The following is a 20,368-nucleotide window of genomic DNA, read 5'->3' on the forward strand; positions in this document are numbered from 1 at the left end:
GTTCTGTTGAATTGTTAAAAGACTAAAATGGCTTTACATTAATTATTAACATGCACATATAAAATTCTTAAATTATTCATTTACATACTTTAGCATTTAAATGAAATTAAATGATGAAAACAAGAAGAGAGAAGAAAGTAGCTAAAAGTAAAACTAATTTTAACGTAGCTGTTTTACTTATTTATTTTAGTTAACTTAGCTTTTTTCTATCTGAACAATATGTAACTCACTAATTAAAAGTACATAATACTGATTAGAAATGCAAAATTTTAAGACAAGAAAATGGTTATAGCTAAGAGACTAGAAGACTACATAACCAATATCAAAAATTAGATGGCAGTATAAAATGTATTATTGTAACAAATATATAAATATATATAATAGAATATATTGGTATTAGTTAGAAAAGAAAAAAAACAATGATGCATAGTATTCAATTATTCAATGTAAAGTGCACCTCAGGTCACTGGAACTTCCAAATTCCCAGAAAAAAACATTAAGGACTTATGTCCTAAATCGTAGCTATGATCCTGTCGTGTACGTTTGTGTGTGAGAGGGGATTGTCTGTACATACATCTATTTATGTATGTCTTTGTGGTTTACTCCCTGTGTGTGTCTATAAGACACTGGCAAGCAGTTGAAAGGGTGGGTGGTAACTTCAGTATGTAAACAGGCTCAAGGGGTGGCCCAAGAGCCCAATTACATGCATTTCTTGAGGCAACACAGACACAGAAAGGAGCTGTCGTCACCCAGCTCTCACAATAAAGCCCTGTAGGTCAGACTGGCTGTGGCTAGCCAGGCTAATTCACTCTTTAATTGATTTCACCCATGATGACAATTGTTTACATCTATGTTAACAGCTGCATTTCATGAAATATTTGGCACTGTCAAGTATTTATGGGAAACCAAACGTAATTAAGGCAATATGATTGTCAAAGTACGCTGACATCAGTGCCTTACTTCCTGCACAATTTTGTTTTCTCTGTTTCTGAATTTACTGTTGGATTTTTACAACTTCTTCTTGGTTTGGTTAAGTGTCTTTACAGTAAATCACATTTTGAGCCTGGTATAGTAAGCTGATGTAACATGTAATTTCCTTCTGGGATCACTGAAATACTATGTCTGTGTGTGTGTTTATTTGTGTTCGTGCAATGTACAGTTTCACTGAAATTACCAAAGGCGACACCCTTCACAAGGAGAAATTAAATTGGACCACATGTATTTTTGTGCCGTTATAGGGGTGGCTCGTCATTTTGCCTCTTTATAAACTATGACAGCTCTTTTCTGTGTCGAATGAATGTGATGCTTATGCAACACTTGCCGGTCATCAGACACAGTGAAGAGATGAATGGAGTGAATTTCACTGCCATTGATCTTGTACTGCCTTTGTTAATTAAAAATTCTTTCTAGACTGGTTGTTGTATAATTACTCATCAGGGACACAGCCCCTCTTGCCAGGGTTATGTTGCCCAGGCAACAACAACAAAGGTGTCAAATATCTTCCATAGCAATTTAATACAGATGTTGTTGATATGGTTGCTGTTGGCATTGTTGTTTTTGCTTAATTAAAACAGCAGCAAGTGCTAGATGTACCACAGACCTCCGATTTTAACAGGCCCTTGTTATATCTAGATCATACTCATTAATTTTTACACACTTATTTTTAACATAATACCCGTATAATATGAGGGGCATATACTATTAAAATGTGTAGTCTGTCTGTGAGTAAGCTTTACCATTAAAACTGAAACTTGTTATACCTGACTGTGAAAATTAACTTGAACAGCATTACCCTGCAACATCCATTCAGCAGGATAAAATATAAAAACATGTTAAATGACTAAAATGCATTTTCCACATTTCTTTAAATCATATTTGTTTTAAAATTGCTTATCCAAAGAAAAACAGACAATTTCTTAGATGGTCCTAACCCCCATACTTAAACTCACTATGTGGGAGAAGATGTTGCATGAACATCTTCTAGTGGACTTACTCTGACATCTAGTGGTCCATCTCTATATTTACTGGCTTACGTTTAAAAACTGCAAGAATTGATCAACATCTGGATGTTTTCAAATGCAGCTGTAGCCTATGGGCAGTACTTAAGGTTCTCTCTGTTACACCCATTTTCTAAGTTACAGGTCTGTTTACTTACTCACTCAAGTTAACAAATCTTACATGTTTGACTATTTGCAAGATAGACGGATAGATTCAATGACAGAGTTCGTCTTCCCAGTGAAAGTGACAACTGTTTCCTTTCAGGCTAAGTTACATTATATTTAATAAGTATGAAACAAATCACTTTCTTGATAAAATCACAATCTTGATAGGAGGACTATAGGCCATTTAAAGTGGGTACTGTGCAAGAAAATCAATAAAATCCAATTTTCTTGACAAAAACTTTTGCCCCCTGTTCCGTGTGAATGACGGAATTTTGTGAACCAGTAAAACCCCATGAACTGCATCAGGACCATGGCATGGACCATGGCTGCATCGCCGGGACGCCGGAGTGCTCGTGTACAAGCCTACACAGCAGCCAATCAAAACAACCGTCCGGCTCGGAGCTGTGCGTATTGCGTAATAATATACCGGGTGCGCGCACGTGACGTCGTCAACACTGCAGTCTCTCACTAGCAGCTGCAGTAGCAGAAACACAGCACGCCCATCAAAACCTCTGTACTTCCAAACAACTGACTTTGGAGAAAAAAGGTAATGTTTTAAAGCAGAAACGTCTAAAGAGACACAGCACGATGAGCCGCACATCTTATATTTGAATGCACGTTCATCGAAATCAGCCCTGTCATGTTGTTGAATAACATTGTCGCGTTGTGTTTAAGGACAGCGTTAACGTTTCCTGTCATGTAGAGAGGCCTCCGATTTACTTGTCCAAAATTGGACAATTCACAATGTAGTTCGTTTAAAGTCTGTACTGGAAGGTCATCCTATTTTTAGGCAACACAAGAGCATGATGGTGGCGACTAGATATAACCTAGTTAGCTTGCTTATCACATTGCTTGTCATTAGCGTTGCGTGGAAGGATCGTGTGTCTATTAGCCCAGTGATACAGTAAATAACAACAACTAGTCAATTAGCTTCCTTATCATTCTCATCGCTTCCTTATTGTGGAAGCTCGTTTTCTTTGCTAGCAAGAGGATGTAGCCAGTTATAACGAATATTAGCGTTGCTTAGTGAATAACATTCTCTGTTGAGTAACGTTAAATTGTTGTCGTTATTGAATGGTATCCCACTTCTTAACTGGCCACCCAATAAGTCATTTTCGGGTTCTATTTATGTCAGCTACACTGCGACAACTAGCTACTTTCAAATAGTGAAGGACTAGCTTGCAGTGCTAGTTATAGCTCGTCACATACCTATTAATTTCCCTATCAAATAAAGCTGCAAACTAGGCAACTAGCGTTAGAGTTGTGGCAGTGAATGCATCACATAAGCATCTGACTTCATCGGATGATTTAGATATCCTTTTCCTATTGCTACAATATTCTGCTGCATCCAATATAATATGCAACTGAGGCATGACAAATTGAACATGTTCACATAGTTTTTGCTCACGAGTTATTGACATAATTTTCTCACTCTAAGTAGAATTTCACACAGAATAGTGAAATATTGAAAACACACATTCAAAATATTTCCTTTTGTTGTTTTCTCTCACCCAAGGGAAGGACCATAATGGCGTGGGCATCATCCCCGCTGGACCCAGACCTAATGAGGGAGATTCTTGAGTGCCCTATCTGCCTGGAGACTTACAACCAGGAACAAATGAGACCCAAACTCCTGCAGTGTGGTCACACAGTATGCCGGCAGTGTCTAGAGAAGCTGCTGGCTAATACCATCAACGGTGTGCGCTGCCCCTTCTGTAGCAAGGTCTCCCGTATGAGCAGTATTTCCCAGCTGGCCGATAATCTCACTGTGCTAAAGATCCTAGATTGTACTACGTCCTGCAGTGCTGCTGCTGCTGCCCTCATGTGCAAGTCCTGCTGCAACCGTCTACCACGACAATACTGCCATGACTGTGCCATAGTCCTTTGTGAGCTCTGCAAAGGGGATGGCCACCTGCATCAAGGCCATTCAGTCCAGCCGATTAGGGTGGCTGCTGAACAGCGTCGTAAAGAACTGGGTGGCAAGCTTGCTGCTCTGCGTGATGTTATGGGTGAAATTCAGAAGAAAAAAGCAACTATTGACAACATTTCCAAGTCTCTGAGACTTAAGTACCGGGCAGTGCAGCAGGACTATGCTACAGCTGAGCTACGTCTTCAAGAGGAACTCAGCAGGTCACGAAGGACATTCACAGCTTCCATGGCAGAAGTGGAAAAGCTCAATGGACAGGTCCTGGAGGAGCAGACGTATCTTCTTAACATTGCAGAGGTAAAAGTGGTGTCCCGCTGTGATTATCTGACAATGCGGGTGAGGCAGAGTGACATCGCCTTGCTGAAGGATGATGGTGGAGACAGTGATGATGAAGAGCTGGATCTGAGGAGCAGCTTGCCCACCATGTTTCAGCTGCAAGAACCAGAGCTAGTCCAAACAGAGCACTCCAAGCCCGTAGAAGTGGGCCAGTTGACCACTAACACTTACACTGTCAATACAGATGACGAGGAGAGTGGGTTGGAGATTGCACTTGAAGGTGATGTAGATGGTGTAACTGGGGCAGCAGGGGCTATCGGTGCAATGGGGGCTCCAGTGGATCTTTACCGAGATATTGACATGGTTGCAGCTGTAGAGGAGGCAGTGTGTGGTTCACCTGGCAGCTTTAAATCAAAGTCCCTGGATGCAGGTGGAGGATCCCCTGGAGGAGCTGGAGCAAGTGCAGGGCCCCCAGTCTGCCAGTTTGTGAAGAAGATGGGCTGTAAGGGAACTTTACCTGGCATGTTCAATTTACCTGTCAGCATCTGTGTAACACCTCAAGGTGAGGTGCTGGTGGCCGACCGTGGGAACTACCGTGTTCAGATATTTAATCGCAAAGGTTTCCAGCGTGAGATCCGCCGCAACGCCAGTAGCATTGACAACTTTGTCCTGAGCTTCCTTGGGGCTGACTTGCCTAACCTAATCCCCTTATCTATTGCTGTCACTCCTCAAGGTCTGATTGGGGTAACTGACAACTACGATAACTCAGTTAAAGTCTACACTATGGATGGACATTGCGTAGCTTGCCACAAGAACCAACTGATTAAACCCTGGGGCATTACTGCCATGCCATCGGGCCAGTTTGTGGTGTCAGATGTGGAAGGCGGCAAGCTGTGGTGTCTAGCAGTGGACCGCAATGTGGGTGTGGTCAGCTACAACCGACTGTGCTCTGCTGTGCGGCCAAAGTTCGTGACATGCGATGCAGCTGGAACAGTCTATTTCACCCAGGGCCTGGCCCTGAATTTTGAGAAACGTCACAATGAGCCCCACCTGGAGGGTGGCTTCTCCATTGGTTCAGTGGGTTCTGATGGTCAGCTGGGCAAGCAGCTCAGCCATTTCTTCTCAGAGACTGAGGACTTCCGCTGTATCACTGGCATGTGTGTGGATGCCAATGGGGATTTGCTGGTAACAGACAGTGGCAGGAAAGAAATCCTCCAGTTTCCCAAAGAGGGTGGATTCAAAATTCTCATCCAGGAAGGGCTGACCTGTCCTGTGGGAGTGGCGACCACCCAGAAAGGACAGCTGCTAGTGCTGGATTGTTGGGACCACTGTGTCAAAGTCTACTCATACATTCAGAGGAGGCACTCCTCCACTTCTTAGAGGAACAATCCAGTCTATCTGCACATGAGCGTGTGAGGTTTTGTAGGTATGTGTTGGTAGGTGTGTCGGGAAGTTTGAAAAAGGTAGAAACACACTGTCACATCTGTCACTTTAGTTTGGCTGCAGTCCAAACAATTTTCACTCCAGCTTTCTATGGGTTATTTAATGAATGTTCTAGTCAGTTTGGTTCAGTTTAAAGCCTACTGGATTTTAATTTAATACCTCAAATTAAAAATCAGCTACTTAAGCTGCCTCTTACCTGGTTATTTTAATGGATCACTGCACTAAAAACAGACCTTTTTATGTCGAAGAATCCTGGCACAAGTTGTCACATTACAGTAAGCAAAAGAAGCCATTGATGTCAAAGCTAATGCAGGCACAAAGTAAGGATGATTTTCCCTCGTCTATTATTGGCTGCTATATCCACCATTCAGCCTGACTCTCTGTGATGCATGGCTTTCACAGATTTGGCAAACAAAAAAAAAAAACACGGGAGGAAGAAGAGCAGAAAATGAACGTGTATTTACATATGAAATAAAGCATACCAAGGCTTTTGGCCTCTGAAGCACTTTATTATCGACACGTCACTGTTTCCTAATGTTAGGTTTTAGTAGCACAGACTAACATTGATGTTGCTGAATGCAGCTGGCAGCTTTAAAGTTTATCGTGCAGTTAGCTAACGGCAAAACAGTAACTACGTATCAGCATTCATCAAATTGCATTCAGTAACATTCAGGGAACATTATGTGTAGAATATTAAGTTACCTGCAGGAAAGAAGGTGGAACTATAAAATCACAGCATGTCCTGTGGAGGAAAGCTGGGTAATACTGGGCAATAGTAATACGTCATTTATTGGTCTTTGGGGTTACCTAAAATTTTTCACTGACATTGTCAGCACATTATAGGAAAAACAAAGACACTATCATCTGGTAAAGTAGTCTTATTGTTTGGGTTGCTGAGTTAATTCAATCAGAATTAGGGTCACTGATGTTTCATTTCTAGACTGCATTATTATCATTATAATTTTTTCTGGTAGTTATTAATACTGTCTTGCTAGCCTGTGGACACCAGCCACAACCTGAGTAACTGGTTTAGAACAAAATGGAGCAGTGTATCTGCGGCATTGACATTTTCAGAGCAAACATACTAACATCTATTGTCTGGTCCACAAAGCCTATTGTCTGCATATGTCTTCTTATTCAACCTCCTGCTAGTGACTTCCCAGCCACAGCTTCCCTTACTGGGTCACACAGAGGCAAGTTGAAATAACATCTGCAAGATGAAATTCTTGTCATCTAATCCGGATCCTATTCCAGTCATGCATCTCACCTCAATTTCAGGCCTCTGCATCCCTTTCTGCCTGCTTTTTTGTTTTAACCTGCAGCATTGAGGTTAGTGTTAAGCGATTTTATGTATGATCACAGACACTGTAGCTTCTCTTTCTATTCACCATCCAGCCCTACATGGATATATCTTTGGCACAATTTAAGTCAGTGAATAGATGACTAGATGGTTTGCTGCAACTGTCAGACAGAGCTGTGTCCATTAATAAAAAAGTTGTGTCCATTAATAACAGTTGCAAAGTTCTATGGTCCCAGATGACTTTTGTAGCTTGCAAGGCCCTTAAATGTGCCAGACTGGGTCCCTCGGCTCTGTTTGTCCTATTACACAATTGTCTTCACATTACTTATGTTACTATGCCAGTACAACCAACACTAAATAACTCATGCACTAAGACCACATTAAGCATAAGGGCACAGCAGACATCTACAACCTGAATAATGTTTACAAGCTTTGTTCAAACCCAATGTTCATTCCAGAGAACTTGTTCCATTGCCTCTTTTTCCTCACATCTGGACTGTGGTTATAGGGGACAGGGACTGGCAGGAGTGTTCAGAATAGCACTACTAGGACAATGATGAGTGAAAACTCCAGCATCACTCACACACACACACACACACCAAATGTGGCTTTGTTACACTGGGATGTTGGTTCCGTGTCGCTGTGTCTCCCTCAGGTTTCTATTCAACACTAGACAACTGCAGCCTGAGTTCTCAAGTGTTAGATAGATATGGTAAAGACAACAGCCATATATAGTGTTTTGCTAGTTAGTGCTAGTGTTAGTTAAAAATGGGTCTCTATCAGCATGCATTTTATGTATTATTTTATCATGTAAATTAATTGAATTTTTGAGTCCATAAGAAGTATGAAAGAGATTATACTTTCAGGTAAAATAACAATAAAAGACACCTTTAATCAAGAAATTTAGTGGCCTAAATATGGGGAATCAAGTTAATCATTGAAACCCACTTAATAATACTGTATGTAACATATTCTATGTCCGTAAAGTCATAAATAGTAAATATTCCTGCTCTGAGGCAATACTTATCTTCCAGTCCAGGTTTGCTCATAAGAGCATGTTGCATACTAATTCAGCTTCAGCCTTAAAATTGAATAATTTCACAAAGCTGACCTTAACTCTGCACCTGGAGCCCTATTAAACAGTAACATACAAATACGCCTATCTGAGAATCAAATCGTAAAAACACATTGTGTATTTAATATTTCTACATAAACAAAAAGATTAGGAGAAAAAAAACCTAGAACTGAATTTTAAGTATCAGGTGAAGTCTGTCACAGTCACATTCTTGTGCTTTTTTTCTTTTTACATGATGTATTTGTTTTATTGTTAGGCCATGTTATATCTCAGAACTATATGAATTATGATTCATGATAGTCTCAGCTGCATGTCGACCTTACCATCAAAATATATTATTTTTTTCAGTGCTTACACTGTATTCATGTGGTCTATAGAAATAGTCATTACTAGCGTATATACAGACTTACAATGACATGAAAAACGCATAAAATGCTAGAAAAATCAAGTGTCCTTGTGTCAGTGTGCTCAACATCAGTGTCTCACATTATCTGAATATGTTTTGTTGTATGTCATTGGAGAGAAGTTATTTCTTTTGCATACTTCTTCAGAGTTCCACTCATTTATACTATTGTCAATGAACCAAACTCCCACATCCTACAGGTGTTTTGTCCTTTTGGAGGCTGTGAAATTTTACAATGTGTTGAACACATTACAGACATCTCTGTGTAGTCAAATTCATGTTTGTATTGTTGAATATCTGAGTGCAATAAACATTTATGAAACTACTGAAAAATAGAAAGCAAATTTTCTTCATAGTATTCTAACCTTTGTGTTCACTTATCAAATGATGTGCGTCTACCTTTAAAATTTAGATTTCTGTGTGATTCATATAGTGAAAGCAAACCTCTTGCTGCCATAATTGGCTGGCTGTAGAACTCCATTTGAACATATTGCATTCAGAGTCTTACTGAAGATAAAGTATCAATGAAATGTATGATCAAAAATAACAGTATTCAAGCAGCAGGATGCTCATTAATATATATTATATTATTGGATAAACATCGATGCAATAACGTTACCGATAGAGATCAAGCTAATTTTGTGTAGTTTAATCTAAAACAACCCTTTAAAGTAACTAGTACATAGAGATTGGAAGTAAATGAATGGAAATACTTAAGAACGAATAGCTCAAAGTTGTACAGCACTTGAGCATATGTACTCATTTACTTTTCACCAATGCTTCAAATGTACCACTGAAAACAGTATGTTTTCAGTCAGGTTTTATGTACTTTATTTAGTACAACTGCCTTCCCAGTCCTGGGTCTTTCATGCCAGGATAGGCACAGTATGTCATGGATTAGTAGAGTCAGGGAAATGCATGTTTTCATTTGATCAGGTGATTTTACCGATGTATCTCAGTCTAGATGTATTAAACTGAAATCTTATTCCTTTGTGTCACATGGATCCCGTACTTGTCATGAAGCATGCTGGCTTTGAAAACAGATTTTTAAATTACATTACTCATTAAGGGGCTGTAGGTGTTCAATCCTGATCCTCATTGACCCCAAATCTATTTTTCCTTTTTTCCCTACGAGGTGAGTAAGTGTGTAATAGGTTTTATTTTGAAACCCAGGTGCCAATCAACAACACTGAAAATCTTGACTGAAAATCAGCATCTTTTTGGATGACAAATAAACAGGATTAAAAACACCATCTAAATGGGACAGTGCTGCAAGATGCTTTTGGGATGCGGTTAAGTCATGATGTTTCATTCAATTCATGCAGCTTATGCAGCCTTTTAACCAGAAGGCGAATTGAGGGAGGATGAAGTCTTTAAACATAACCCAGTTTAGTCTGTATTCAGACAAAGTGTAACCCCTTCCTTCCCCCCCTTCCTGTTCAGTTATAGCAAATCCTGCTCTACTTCTCTTTCGTATTTGCAGTAGGTTGATTGCATTGAGGTAGAAAAGGTTCAGTTGTCCTGGTAACTCTTGATAGTAACCCCATCATATCTGAAATTCCTGCTTTCAACCTTTCTTGAACATGGTCTATTCTCTTGTGTACAAGGGTGTGTAGGAATCAGTGGCATCTAGTGGTGAGATTGCAGATTGCACCCAACTGAATACCCATTTTTCCTCATCCCTCCCTTTCCAAGCATGTAGGAGAAAATGTGGTGGCCATCAGGTAACGTAAAAAATGCAAAAGGCCCTCTCTGGAGATAGAGTTAGGTTTGTCAATTCTGGGCTACTGAAGAAACATGGCAGAGCGACATGGCAGGCTGCCTGGAAGGGAACCCACTCCCTATGAAAAATTAAGGGCTCATTCTAAGATAAAGAAAACACAACCATTTGTAGTTTTAGGTTAATATTATATTCCATTTCTGCCAATAGATCCCCCTAAATCCAACACACTGGTCCTTTAAAGTTTAAAAAGATATGTTACATAAATGTCGTGTGTGAGGATAGCATCTCCGTTCATCCCTCTAGAATTCAGCATTCATGCTTTTCTTTTGGCCTTTCTCCCTGTCCGTCAGCATGCTCACCTTTCTGGTACTGCAGCCAGAGCTGCTGCTGGGCCTTCTTGCTGGGGAAGTAGATGCTGCAGCTGAGCTCAGAGCCGTACAGGGCCTCCGACACGTAGTGGCTGCCGTATTGCTGGAGAAAAGCCAGCAGCTCCTCGCGTGTGCTGTCTGCTGACAGTGTCTTCAGCACTTTGGAAAAGCCTACCAGGTCAAGAAGGAGATTGATGTATGCGCAATTAATGTCAAAATCAAGATCCATCGAGAGCAGACAAAAGTAGACACATTGGTAGCTTGATAAATAGATGATAGTTGTTTGAATCACATGCTGTAACTGACAACAAAATGCAGAATATATATTAAAACTATATAGGCTGGGCAGTAAATGCAACACAACTTTTCTAATATGTACCTATGCAATGTTTTGTGATGCTAATAAATCAACTGTCATATTTTTCAGGCACTTACCTGCAGATAAAGTAATGGAGCTGAGTTTGACTTTGTACAGATTGCTGCGTACTCTCCACTGTTGAACCATAGGGTAGCCGACTGCCTCACTGAATTGGGCATCCCCTAAGAAAAACAGACAAGAGGAGGACAAGGAGATAAATTAAGACAGAAGGTAGTGGTATAGGAATGTCAATAAATACAACTATTTAAAACAAACGACTAAACTCAGATTCATAAAGAGCTGCCGAAGTTCAAAATGAATGAATAGATAAATAAAAACCATCATTTCATTTGAACAGTTTATTGCAGATCCATTGTTATCCATGATTGCCTTAACATCATTTATTATCACAGCCCATATCCCAGCTGCTCCCGGATCAATGGCAGATATACAGTGCAGCTCCAACTCCAATTGGATTGCTGACATTAGAAGTGAGAGCAATCTTGCCTTTCTCTGCAATTCAATTACCAAAGTTTCACACCAGTTTAGAACTAAAACCACAAAAGTGAAGAGCATAGAAAAAAATAAAAAATAAAAAAATAAATAAACTGCTTACAGGAACCTTGATTCTCTCCCTCTAGAAAGCTTTTGACACCTGAGGCATTCATGCACGGTAAAAAAGGGCAATTTAGTTTCTCTACGTGTGTCCAATTCTGGTAAAAGCAGGACCCCAGTAAAAAATGTTTATATATATATATATACCTCAGGGGGTCAATGTGGACTAAATACCAATTTAGCTAATGGAGGGATTAGGGAGCAGAGGTGGAGGTGCAGGTTTCAAGCCAAATATTTACGTGAGTCTGTCCCCACCAGGATGGGGTGGAACAGCCGAGAAAAGGATAAAAGGATAAAGGGATAAAATGGGAGGTTAAGTGTTAGAGTTTACAAGGTCCCGTATGTGTGTGTGTGTGTGTGTGTGTGTGTGTGTGTGTGTTAGATGGGGTTTAACAGCACAGTGGCACCAAAAGCATACTTACACACAAAGGACTTTGCACTCATATATTGCCACAAAACAGGCAATATATCAGCAACAAGAACACACTGACAGTTTGCATTTACCAGTTTCTATATAAAACTTGTTGTCTCCTCTCTCAGGTTTATATAGCGATGCTCATCTGGACAAATGATAAAATGGGTTTGGAGTCCGGAGCCTTAAAACTGATACATCGTTGAGGCTTTCCGTCTACATAATTCGTTCAAGATGAACGTGGGGGCTGCTTTTTGCTATTGGCTTTAATCAGTTCGGAATTTATTAAGCCATAAACCATGACTGGATCTCAGAGAGATAATAGAGCTGCCACTGAAAAATGCAATGAATCAAATGGCTCTCAACAATAGAGACAGGCGAGAAGGAAAAAAAGCACATATCCACTCACTTACTGTACACACACACACACACACACACACCAAACACTCACCTGTGAGGAGCTGCAGGTTGGGCAGGGGCTCTGACAAGATGCCTCGACACTGTTCCTCTACCGGTAAGGGGATGACCATGAGACCATCGGCTAGCTGGGGAAAGTCCTTAATGAAGTTGTTGTCCCTGAGAGAGAGAGAAAGAAAGACAGAAAGAAAGAAAGAAAGAAAGAAAGAAAGAAAGAAAGAAAGAAAGAAAGAAAAGGCAAACAGTTCTGGTATCACGTAGTCATTTTCAGTACACATACCAACGCACGGCTTGCTAACACCTAGAACAATAACCGAGGTCCACAAAGGTCCAGTAACTATTTGTAATAAAAGGTTAACAGCCCATAGAGGCTACCAAGCATCACACCTCTACTTTATTTATCTAAAGTTTGTACCTAACAGTCAGGGGTGCAGCTACACACTCTGGACTCATTGAAAACAACGGTTCACAACAAATATCTACAGTCCCTACATGTTCCTGTGGCCCATCCAGCCGCTGGCCTCCTGAATCATTCACAGACAGGGATTTGGAGATTTCTCTTGCAAGCGTTTCTATTATAATCTTTTATGTGCTGATATTTTCCCCCGTCTCCCCTGCCTCACAGAGGTTAGACTAAAGGAGCTAGGGGTCATCGGCTGCGTGTAATTATTGATAAAATATTTGACCTTTAAACGCGACAAGGTGTACCTGTTGTTTAATGTCTTGTCGTCATGGTAATTTGTTCCAGCCATGAAGCGACAGAGTTCCTCACCGTAAACAACAGTAGCATGGGCTACAAGGCCGAGTCGCGTGTGTGTGTGTGTATGCATGTGCGATGCTTGGCGGTGCAATAAAGACAACAGTTGTGTCCCCCTGTTTGAGGGCAGAACAGAGAGCTGCGACACAGATAAAAAACAGACCCCTTGGACTCTCTCTCTCTCTCTCTCTCTCTCTCTCGTTCTCTCTGCTGGAGACGATAAGTACAAGAAAGAATGGAAATGAGAAAGGAACTGTGAAATGTTGGGAGGGAAGGGCAGAAGGAGAGAATCCATATACTTTACTACAGAGAGAGGTAACAAAGAACACCCAGAAATACACAAACAGCTGATATTTTGAGGAGCGTATTAGCTCTAAACATGTCTTTTTTTTTTTTTTGCACCATATCCTTGTGGACAAATCACTTGCAAAGTAAATAGCAATTGTGAATGTTGAGCTCCATTTTTTGTTCAGGAGATAGACCGTTCTGGTTAAACCAAAGCAGCTGTGGTTCATTTCCTGTCAAAAAAAAAAAAAAAAAAAAGATGAGTTGTCTTCCTGCAGTCTGAGAGCATTGCAAGCAGCAGCAACCTATTTCCCATAATCCACTTTTATGGGACCAAGTCTCAGAGCACAGACCTTGCGCCATGGAGACTCAGGGGGTGTAGCTTCACTCTTCTTGATATCAATTTTTCATCCTGTTCCTTTCTTTCCTGTCTCTCTCTCTCTCTCTCTCTCTCTCCCTCTGTGCTTCCTCTAACCACAAAGCCTGTTAGATGCAATCACAGCCTTAGTGTTACAATGAAGGGGTAGAAGGATTGACTCAAGGGCAGAGGATGAGAGGAGAGAGGGAGAGGAGAGGTGCTATAAAAAGATTACCGTGGCTTATGCTCACAGAAAACATATTGATTGCTAAATTAAATCAGCCAGCTTCACGCTGAGGCTCAGAGAACCTTTGGGGGCGTGTGGACCAAGACGATATGTAGCTTTATGGATTTTCAAACCCAGATGTGGACTGTCCTTGACACTCTGTGAGAGTTCCTTTTCTTTAGCCACTTTGCTCACAACAAGACACACAATGTAAGAAAGTGAAGTACCCAATAGCTCACTTTAGATTTGCTCAGAAACAAAACTGAAAATTGACTCAATTTGGAGAAAAAAAAAAAAAAAAAAGGATTGGGAAGACTATTGCCTTGGGTCTTTGCAGCGCCTGATCACACATAACATTGTTAAATGTCCTTAACCTTCCTCTTCTTCTTCTTCCACCCGAGGGAAAAATAAGGCAAGCGTAGATTGTTGTCCCATCTGTCCCCTTTTGCAGAGGTTAAATGGTAAGACAGCAAATTCAGAATGGTCAAAGTGTCAGTCCGGAAGATTTCTGTTTACCACGGTAAAAAGACCACAGTTCCATTGTGCATGTGTGAGAGGGTGGGTGTGTGTGTGTGTGTGTGTGTGTGTGTGTATATGTGGCAGTGAGGGGGCTTGAAGCATCTGTTCTGCTGACAGCTCATTAGAGGAAGAGACATTTATCTGTAACTCCACAACCCAAACAAACCAAAGTGGTTAACAGGGTGAGCCAGTTGCTTCATCTCTGTCCCACACAAACGCTAACGATACGGTTTAGCTGCTAGCTGCCCATGGCTAACTCATCTCACCTTAGCGTGAAAAACCAACATTAATGGCCTAAAAAGCTGAAGCCTAACAAGCAGCGGACCTGGCAATAAGCCCCTTCTCACAGCAGATGTTTTGAATTCTTTAACACAGATGTAACTATTAACATTAATAATGGCTGCATTCTGCTTAAGTGCTCCAGGACCAGGGATATGCTAATGCATGTGCTGGCCCACTTATATTACTTCCTGAAACTTAAATGGAATGGAGCCATCATTATTTATCATTATTAGTTACACCTGTGCTTTTCCTGTAGTGTTTAGGGCCAAATGCAAAAGCGTGAAGATGCACACCCAGCTGGATTTTCTGTGTACTATATTAAACTGGGCGAGTTTAATCACCTACACAAAATAAATAATTGAACATCCAGGCTGTATTAGCCCTCGTATCCCATTTTTCTACAATTTTTCAATAGAAATAATGAAATTGACAACAGCTGAATTCCTTTTAGCTGTTTCAGATACCTTGTACATTTTTCAGATATATAACATCTCAGCGTGTTCGTGTTCATTTTTCTGCTTTTCCCTCATTTTGTCCTCCAGTTACATTCAACCACATGGTGATCTATTATTTTTCTTATAAGTAGCTCAGGCCAGAGCTGTGTGTCCATACAGCCACTAATGAGGATTAACACAGGTGGCTAAAATGAACGTGAAGTAATTCCACAATTAGCAATCCTTGAGACCTGCTCCTCATTCAGGTACCCAACCCATTATTTTTACTAGCCGAGCTTACATACACACACGCACACACACGTGCACACGCGCACACACACGCACACGCGCACACACACACACACACACACACCCATACAGCCTTATCTCATTTAACAACCTCCCATACACCAGCCCACGAATGTGAGTCTGGATTTGTCGGGGCAATGGCCAACAAACCTGCATATTTACTCATGTTTCATTCAGTACCCATGTGTGTTCATTAAGAGCAGTGGACACTGGGCTCCCTCCTGGCCAAATAGGCCTCCTATCCTACTTGAGTCTACAAGTGTGGCAAACTCTTCCCATTTGAATGAGAATCTCCAAAACACAAGCTCCACCGGCCAGTGTATAATAAAATTATATCTGGTGGGATGAATACAAATATTCTAGACCAGTTCATGCATATATATTAAAGCGCTCGCTCTCTCTTAGTTCTCCTCTCCCTTTATCTCAGTCTCCATGTCTCTTCCTGCCCTCTATGTGTACCATTTCAATTCAAACACACAGTAAAGATACATCTGATTATTCAAGCATATTGGAGCTGAGGTCTCACATGCAAATAGTTTTTTTTTTTTTTTCCTTTTTTTTTTTGTATTTCACAGCCAGACATCAATGTCAGTATTTTTCCCTAGGTAGAGTGTAACAATTGTTTGCTGTTTGCTCAGCCCCGTCCCCAGCGGTAACCCTTCCTAGTTTGCTTTCTGGATCCCTTATTCCTCTTGTCTCATATTCTCTCTCACAGCCTCCCCTACTCAATCCTCCCAAATCACAGGCAATCTGTTGAATGGCACAGATGAGCGCTATCTACAAGTCAATTTAGAAAAATGTTTTTTTTTGTGCCTCTCTCTGTGTGTTTTGAGTGTGTATATGTCCATCTGAGTCTATAATAGGCATCGGGGCTATCTACAAGTCACTTCATTTTCAGATGCCTGTGTCTGTGTTTGTGCATGTGTGTATTTATCTGAGTTTGTGACTGTGTAACTGATATCGAGTGGTACTTATCTAAACATTGTCCAAGGTAATTGGCTCTTGTGCTGTCGAGAGGGAGAGTCCATGTAGATACCACCCACCCCACACAGCACCACTGATCAGACACATTAAACCATAGTCACTACGTCTTAACTACACTGACATTCCGCAACATCTCAGTTCATTATCTACAACGTTAAGACTCATCGCGACAACAATAAAGGCTAATGGTGCTTTTCAACAGTGGCTTCTGCTGGAAAATGCCATCCACCACTGGGCTCCTTCTTTTTTTATCTGTCGATTTTTCCCTCACGCTGTTCTCTGACCAAGAGATAATGTGAACATGTGAGTTTTAACCAAAAACAATGAATAGCTAAAACCACAGTAATAAATGTAGTATACACCTGCAAGAGACTCGGCGCAAGCCTACTCTGCAGGTTTGCAATTACACACTGGCATTCAGAAATGTTATTTCTCCAAACAATTGTGGGACAGCCAACCAGTCAGATCAGAGAATGAACTACGCAGGCATCCATAGGTTCCACAGATGACTAATCCTCCTGGCTTTGGACAGTTAAGAAACCTAACTGTTTCTGCAAACTGTAAGCCATGCAGGATGCTCTTTTTCACTCAATTGGAAGCCGACTCCGTGGACTGATGCAAGCACTAACAAAACGTTCCTAATTCCCAGAGGAAATGAGCATTGAATATACATACAAATCCTTGGCGCCAAAGGCTTACAAAGGCTATATTCTGATTATCACAGAGTCTTTTCTGGCCCAGCTGCTGACTGAGCACGTGTAACCTTTTTAGGTCAAAACTGAACAAGGAAGTAGCTCCTCAAAAAGTACCAGACATCTACAGAAGACAGTTTGAATGCTAATTCCACTGGTTCGTGTTCTTTTTCACTTCCAAATAAACAGATCAGATTGACTGCTTTAAACTGGATTTGTGTGTAGCTGTGTTGAAATGAGCCCCTATTATAACGGCATATCTCAGAAAAGGAAACTCTGATTTTAACAGTAAATTATGTAATGTCAAACACATTGGTTTAGGCAAGTAAACAACCTCAGTTAAGGGTGAGATTAAAGCAGGCCTTCTAGTTTAAAGCAGCCTGAATAGTAAGTTTTTCTCATTTAAAAAAATTTATTTAAGTAGATATGAGTCGGCAATTATGAAGCAAGGTTGCTCGATTTGAAGGCCAAATCTATTTCCACATTCCAATTTTAATGTTAGTCTTTTGCTTTTTAACAGTCACGGTCTGTTTTCACACTCCTGTCAAGAAATCTAGCACCCCCTCTGCATCCTGCCACACTTTAATGACCATTTACAGAACAACACTGGATTGGACAAGTTATGGTGCTATGTGGACTCAAAGTGTCTGCATTTCCTGTGATGATGAATAAATAAATAACTTACTGAATGGCAGGAAAAAGAGGAAAAAGAGCACAATCATAGTCTTCACCACTAGAGGCTGCTCTATCTCTGTGCCAAAATGACAGGTTAATGGCATCGGGATTAGTCCAGTGTTTCTGCGTGTTTGTTACTGCACTTTACATGTGGACCACTGGGTTCGCTTGTTTTTGCTCTGTCAGACTCAAAGAAAAAAAAAAAAAATTTACTGCAGGAAGTGTCAGGTAAGATCCATCCAATCAGCAAGAAGAAGTAAATTCTCATTTAATTACACCCTAACAACACCAACAAAAGTCTGGCTAATTTGTGTGTGTGTGTGTGTGTGTGTGTGTGTTTGTGAGGCAGATAAGCCGGACATGAGGAATCAGGTTGGGCACAGAGCTGGAGTTCAGAGGTGAGCTGGAGAAGCAGAGGAGTGATTTCTGAATGTGTTAGATGGGAATTGATTGCAGTTCTGACTGAGGTGAAAAGATTAGTTCTCCACTGGGAAGAGTCCAACCCGAGGAAGGGTTGAAGAGTCCGGACAGGGCAGAGCGATGGCCTGCTTACCACAGAGAAGGGCGGGGCTGTGAATCAGAAGCTGAGTGTGAGACTGTGGGGTTGAATCATGATCTGGAGATATGGGGGGTTGCTGTGCCCTTGGTAGCCTTGTAGGCTAACAACAGTGTTTTGAACCGTATGTGAGCAGTCACTGGGTGCCAGTGCAGTGCAGAAAGGAGGGGGGGGGGGGGGTTATGTTGGAGAATGTGTCAGCGTGGAAAGCAAGAGGACCAGGGGGGAGGAAGACATGGTTTTGCCCGAAATACAAAGGAAGAAACCGCCTTTTCTAGCTCAGCAAAAGACACTTCTCTGAGCAGTGTCAATCATTTATGGTCAAAAACCTTTGCCTTTCTGGAGCAGTCAGCACTTGATCAGATCTTGTGTCTGCTTTTGACATATGACTGAAAGTAGAAGAAAACAACTAACAGAAAAAAAAAACCATGGCAACAAACTGTGCAATGATGCTGCCAAAATCTGACTTCCTGATTTGCCGACAAATTGACAATAACATGAAAAAGCAATCTCCAATGTTACATCTCTACTTACATTTTCTAAGAGGAAAAAAAAAACTGCTCTACCAAGGGTTTAATAGTTTTAAAATATACCATGACACAGCTGTAAGTGGATAATACTAGTTGGACTCATGTGGCGTGCACTCATCACTCGTCTCCTCCCAATCTTCTCCTTCCACATACACACGAGAGCCAGAAAACAACCAACAGAAAATTTGACATCCAGCATGACACAGCATGTTTGTAATTTCTATGGCTGCCATGCTGTTTGGATTCATCCCTAAATGGGATAATTACCCAGTGTTAGAAAGAGAAGCGTGCAACAAAAGGCAGCACAGACAAAAGGGAAAGAGCCTTGTTCAAAACAGTTGTCTCTACCACAAAATATAGACAATATGCAAAAAAAAAAAAAAAAAAGGGCAACTGCATGAGCAAACTGAAAACACAGACTAGACTGTTCACTTAAATTTGAATCGCTTTATTGTAATTCAGCATCGTGCAAAGGCCAACGATACAGAGGCTGTGTAATAATGTCTTATACCTCTAAATACCTTTGGATTTTTACCAAAATTCCAGCCAGCTGCTACGATACACCTCAAATTACTCTATTATGTCCAGGGTTGGTTCACAAAGGGTTGGATTTTCTCACTTGGTGGTGTCAACTCAAGCAAACAGTTTGTACTTAATTAGCCCAGTCCAAGATTTCTGCCCAAACTACAACCAAACAACAAGTGTTTTGTGTGTTTTCAGAAATGCCCTGATTGCTCTAGTTAATCTTTTACAGAAAAAGCAGTCCCTATGAAAACAAAAACCAATGTGACTCCATCGTTAAATAATAAAAGGAAGAGAAAGGAAATTTCAAAGCATTTGATATCACTACGCTATATAATTTCTGAATTAAACATTTAATGTGTCAATCCAACTGGCGCTCTTCCTGTCGTTTCCCCTCCCATTGCTTTGAAAACGTTGCCACACTTGCCCTTGAGAGTCATCCACCAATTTAGTTTGGACTGCACAATCAAAGGTTTATGAGGTCTGGAGAGGGTAGCCCATCCAATTGCATGTAATATGTTTAATAGCTGTAATATCTGTTATTTGAATAAACGCTTGTTTGCGAGTGGGGCCTGTCAGATGAGTCATAACAAAGATAAAGCGCCCGTGTGTCACCCAGGACACGGGCCCCAGATGAAGAATTAAAGAGTTATTAAAGAAGAGCATCCAAAAGCACCAGGCTAATTCGTGGTGTAATAAAACAATCAGCCATGTTTACCTTGAGACTTGTGTTACAGTGTCTTATTACAGCTGCAGCCAC

At 40.9% G+C, this 20,368-nt stretch overlaps 2 protein-coding genes across 3 annotated transcripts in view; one reads left to right on the forward strand and one right to left on the reverse strand.

Moving 5' to 3' along the window:
* Positions 1–20,368, reverse strand: part of astn2 (astrotactin 2) — a 269,358-nt gene that overhangs the window by 55,253 nt on the left and 193,737 nt on the right. For both annotated transcript variants that reach the window (XM_022768048.1, XM_022768049.1), the window contains exons 14-16: positions 12,514–12,638; positions 11,113–11,217; positions 10,669–10,848 (exon numbers count right to left, since the gene is read on the reverse strand). In XM_022768048.1, coding sequence (XP_022623769.1) covers positions 10,669–10,848; positions 11,113–11,217; positions 12,514–12,638 — 410 coding nt within the window. The remainder of the gene's footprint in view (positions 1–10,668; positions 10,849–11,112; positions 11,218–12,513; positions 12,639–20,368) is intronic.
* Positions 2,648–8,882, forward strand: trim32 (tripartite motif containing 32). Its single transcript, XM_022768050.1, has 2 exons — positions 2,648–2,709; positions 3,679–8,882. Exon 2 carries the CDS (start codon positions 3,691–3,693, stop codon positions 5,743–5,745), a length of 2,055 nt encoding a protein of 684 aa, XP_022623771.1. The 5' UTR covers positions 2,648–2,709; positions 3,679–3,690; the 3' UTR covers positions 5,746–8,882.

Source organism: Seriola dumerili, unplaced genomic scaffold (assembly GCF_002260705.1).
Source record: "Seriola dumerili isolate Sdu_G_001 unplaced genomic scaffold, Sdu_1.0 BDQW01001389.1, whole genome shotgun sequence".
Taxonomy (NCBI): Eukaryota; Metazoa; Chordata; class Actinopteri; order Carangiformes; family Carangidae; genus Seriola; species Seriola dumerili.

Coding starts and splice junctions, on each gene's coding strand:
- trim32 (XM_022768050.1), top strand. CDS start 3,691: ATGGCGTGGGCATCATCCCCGCTGGACCCAGACCTAATGAGGGAGATT.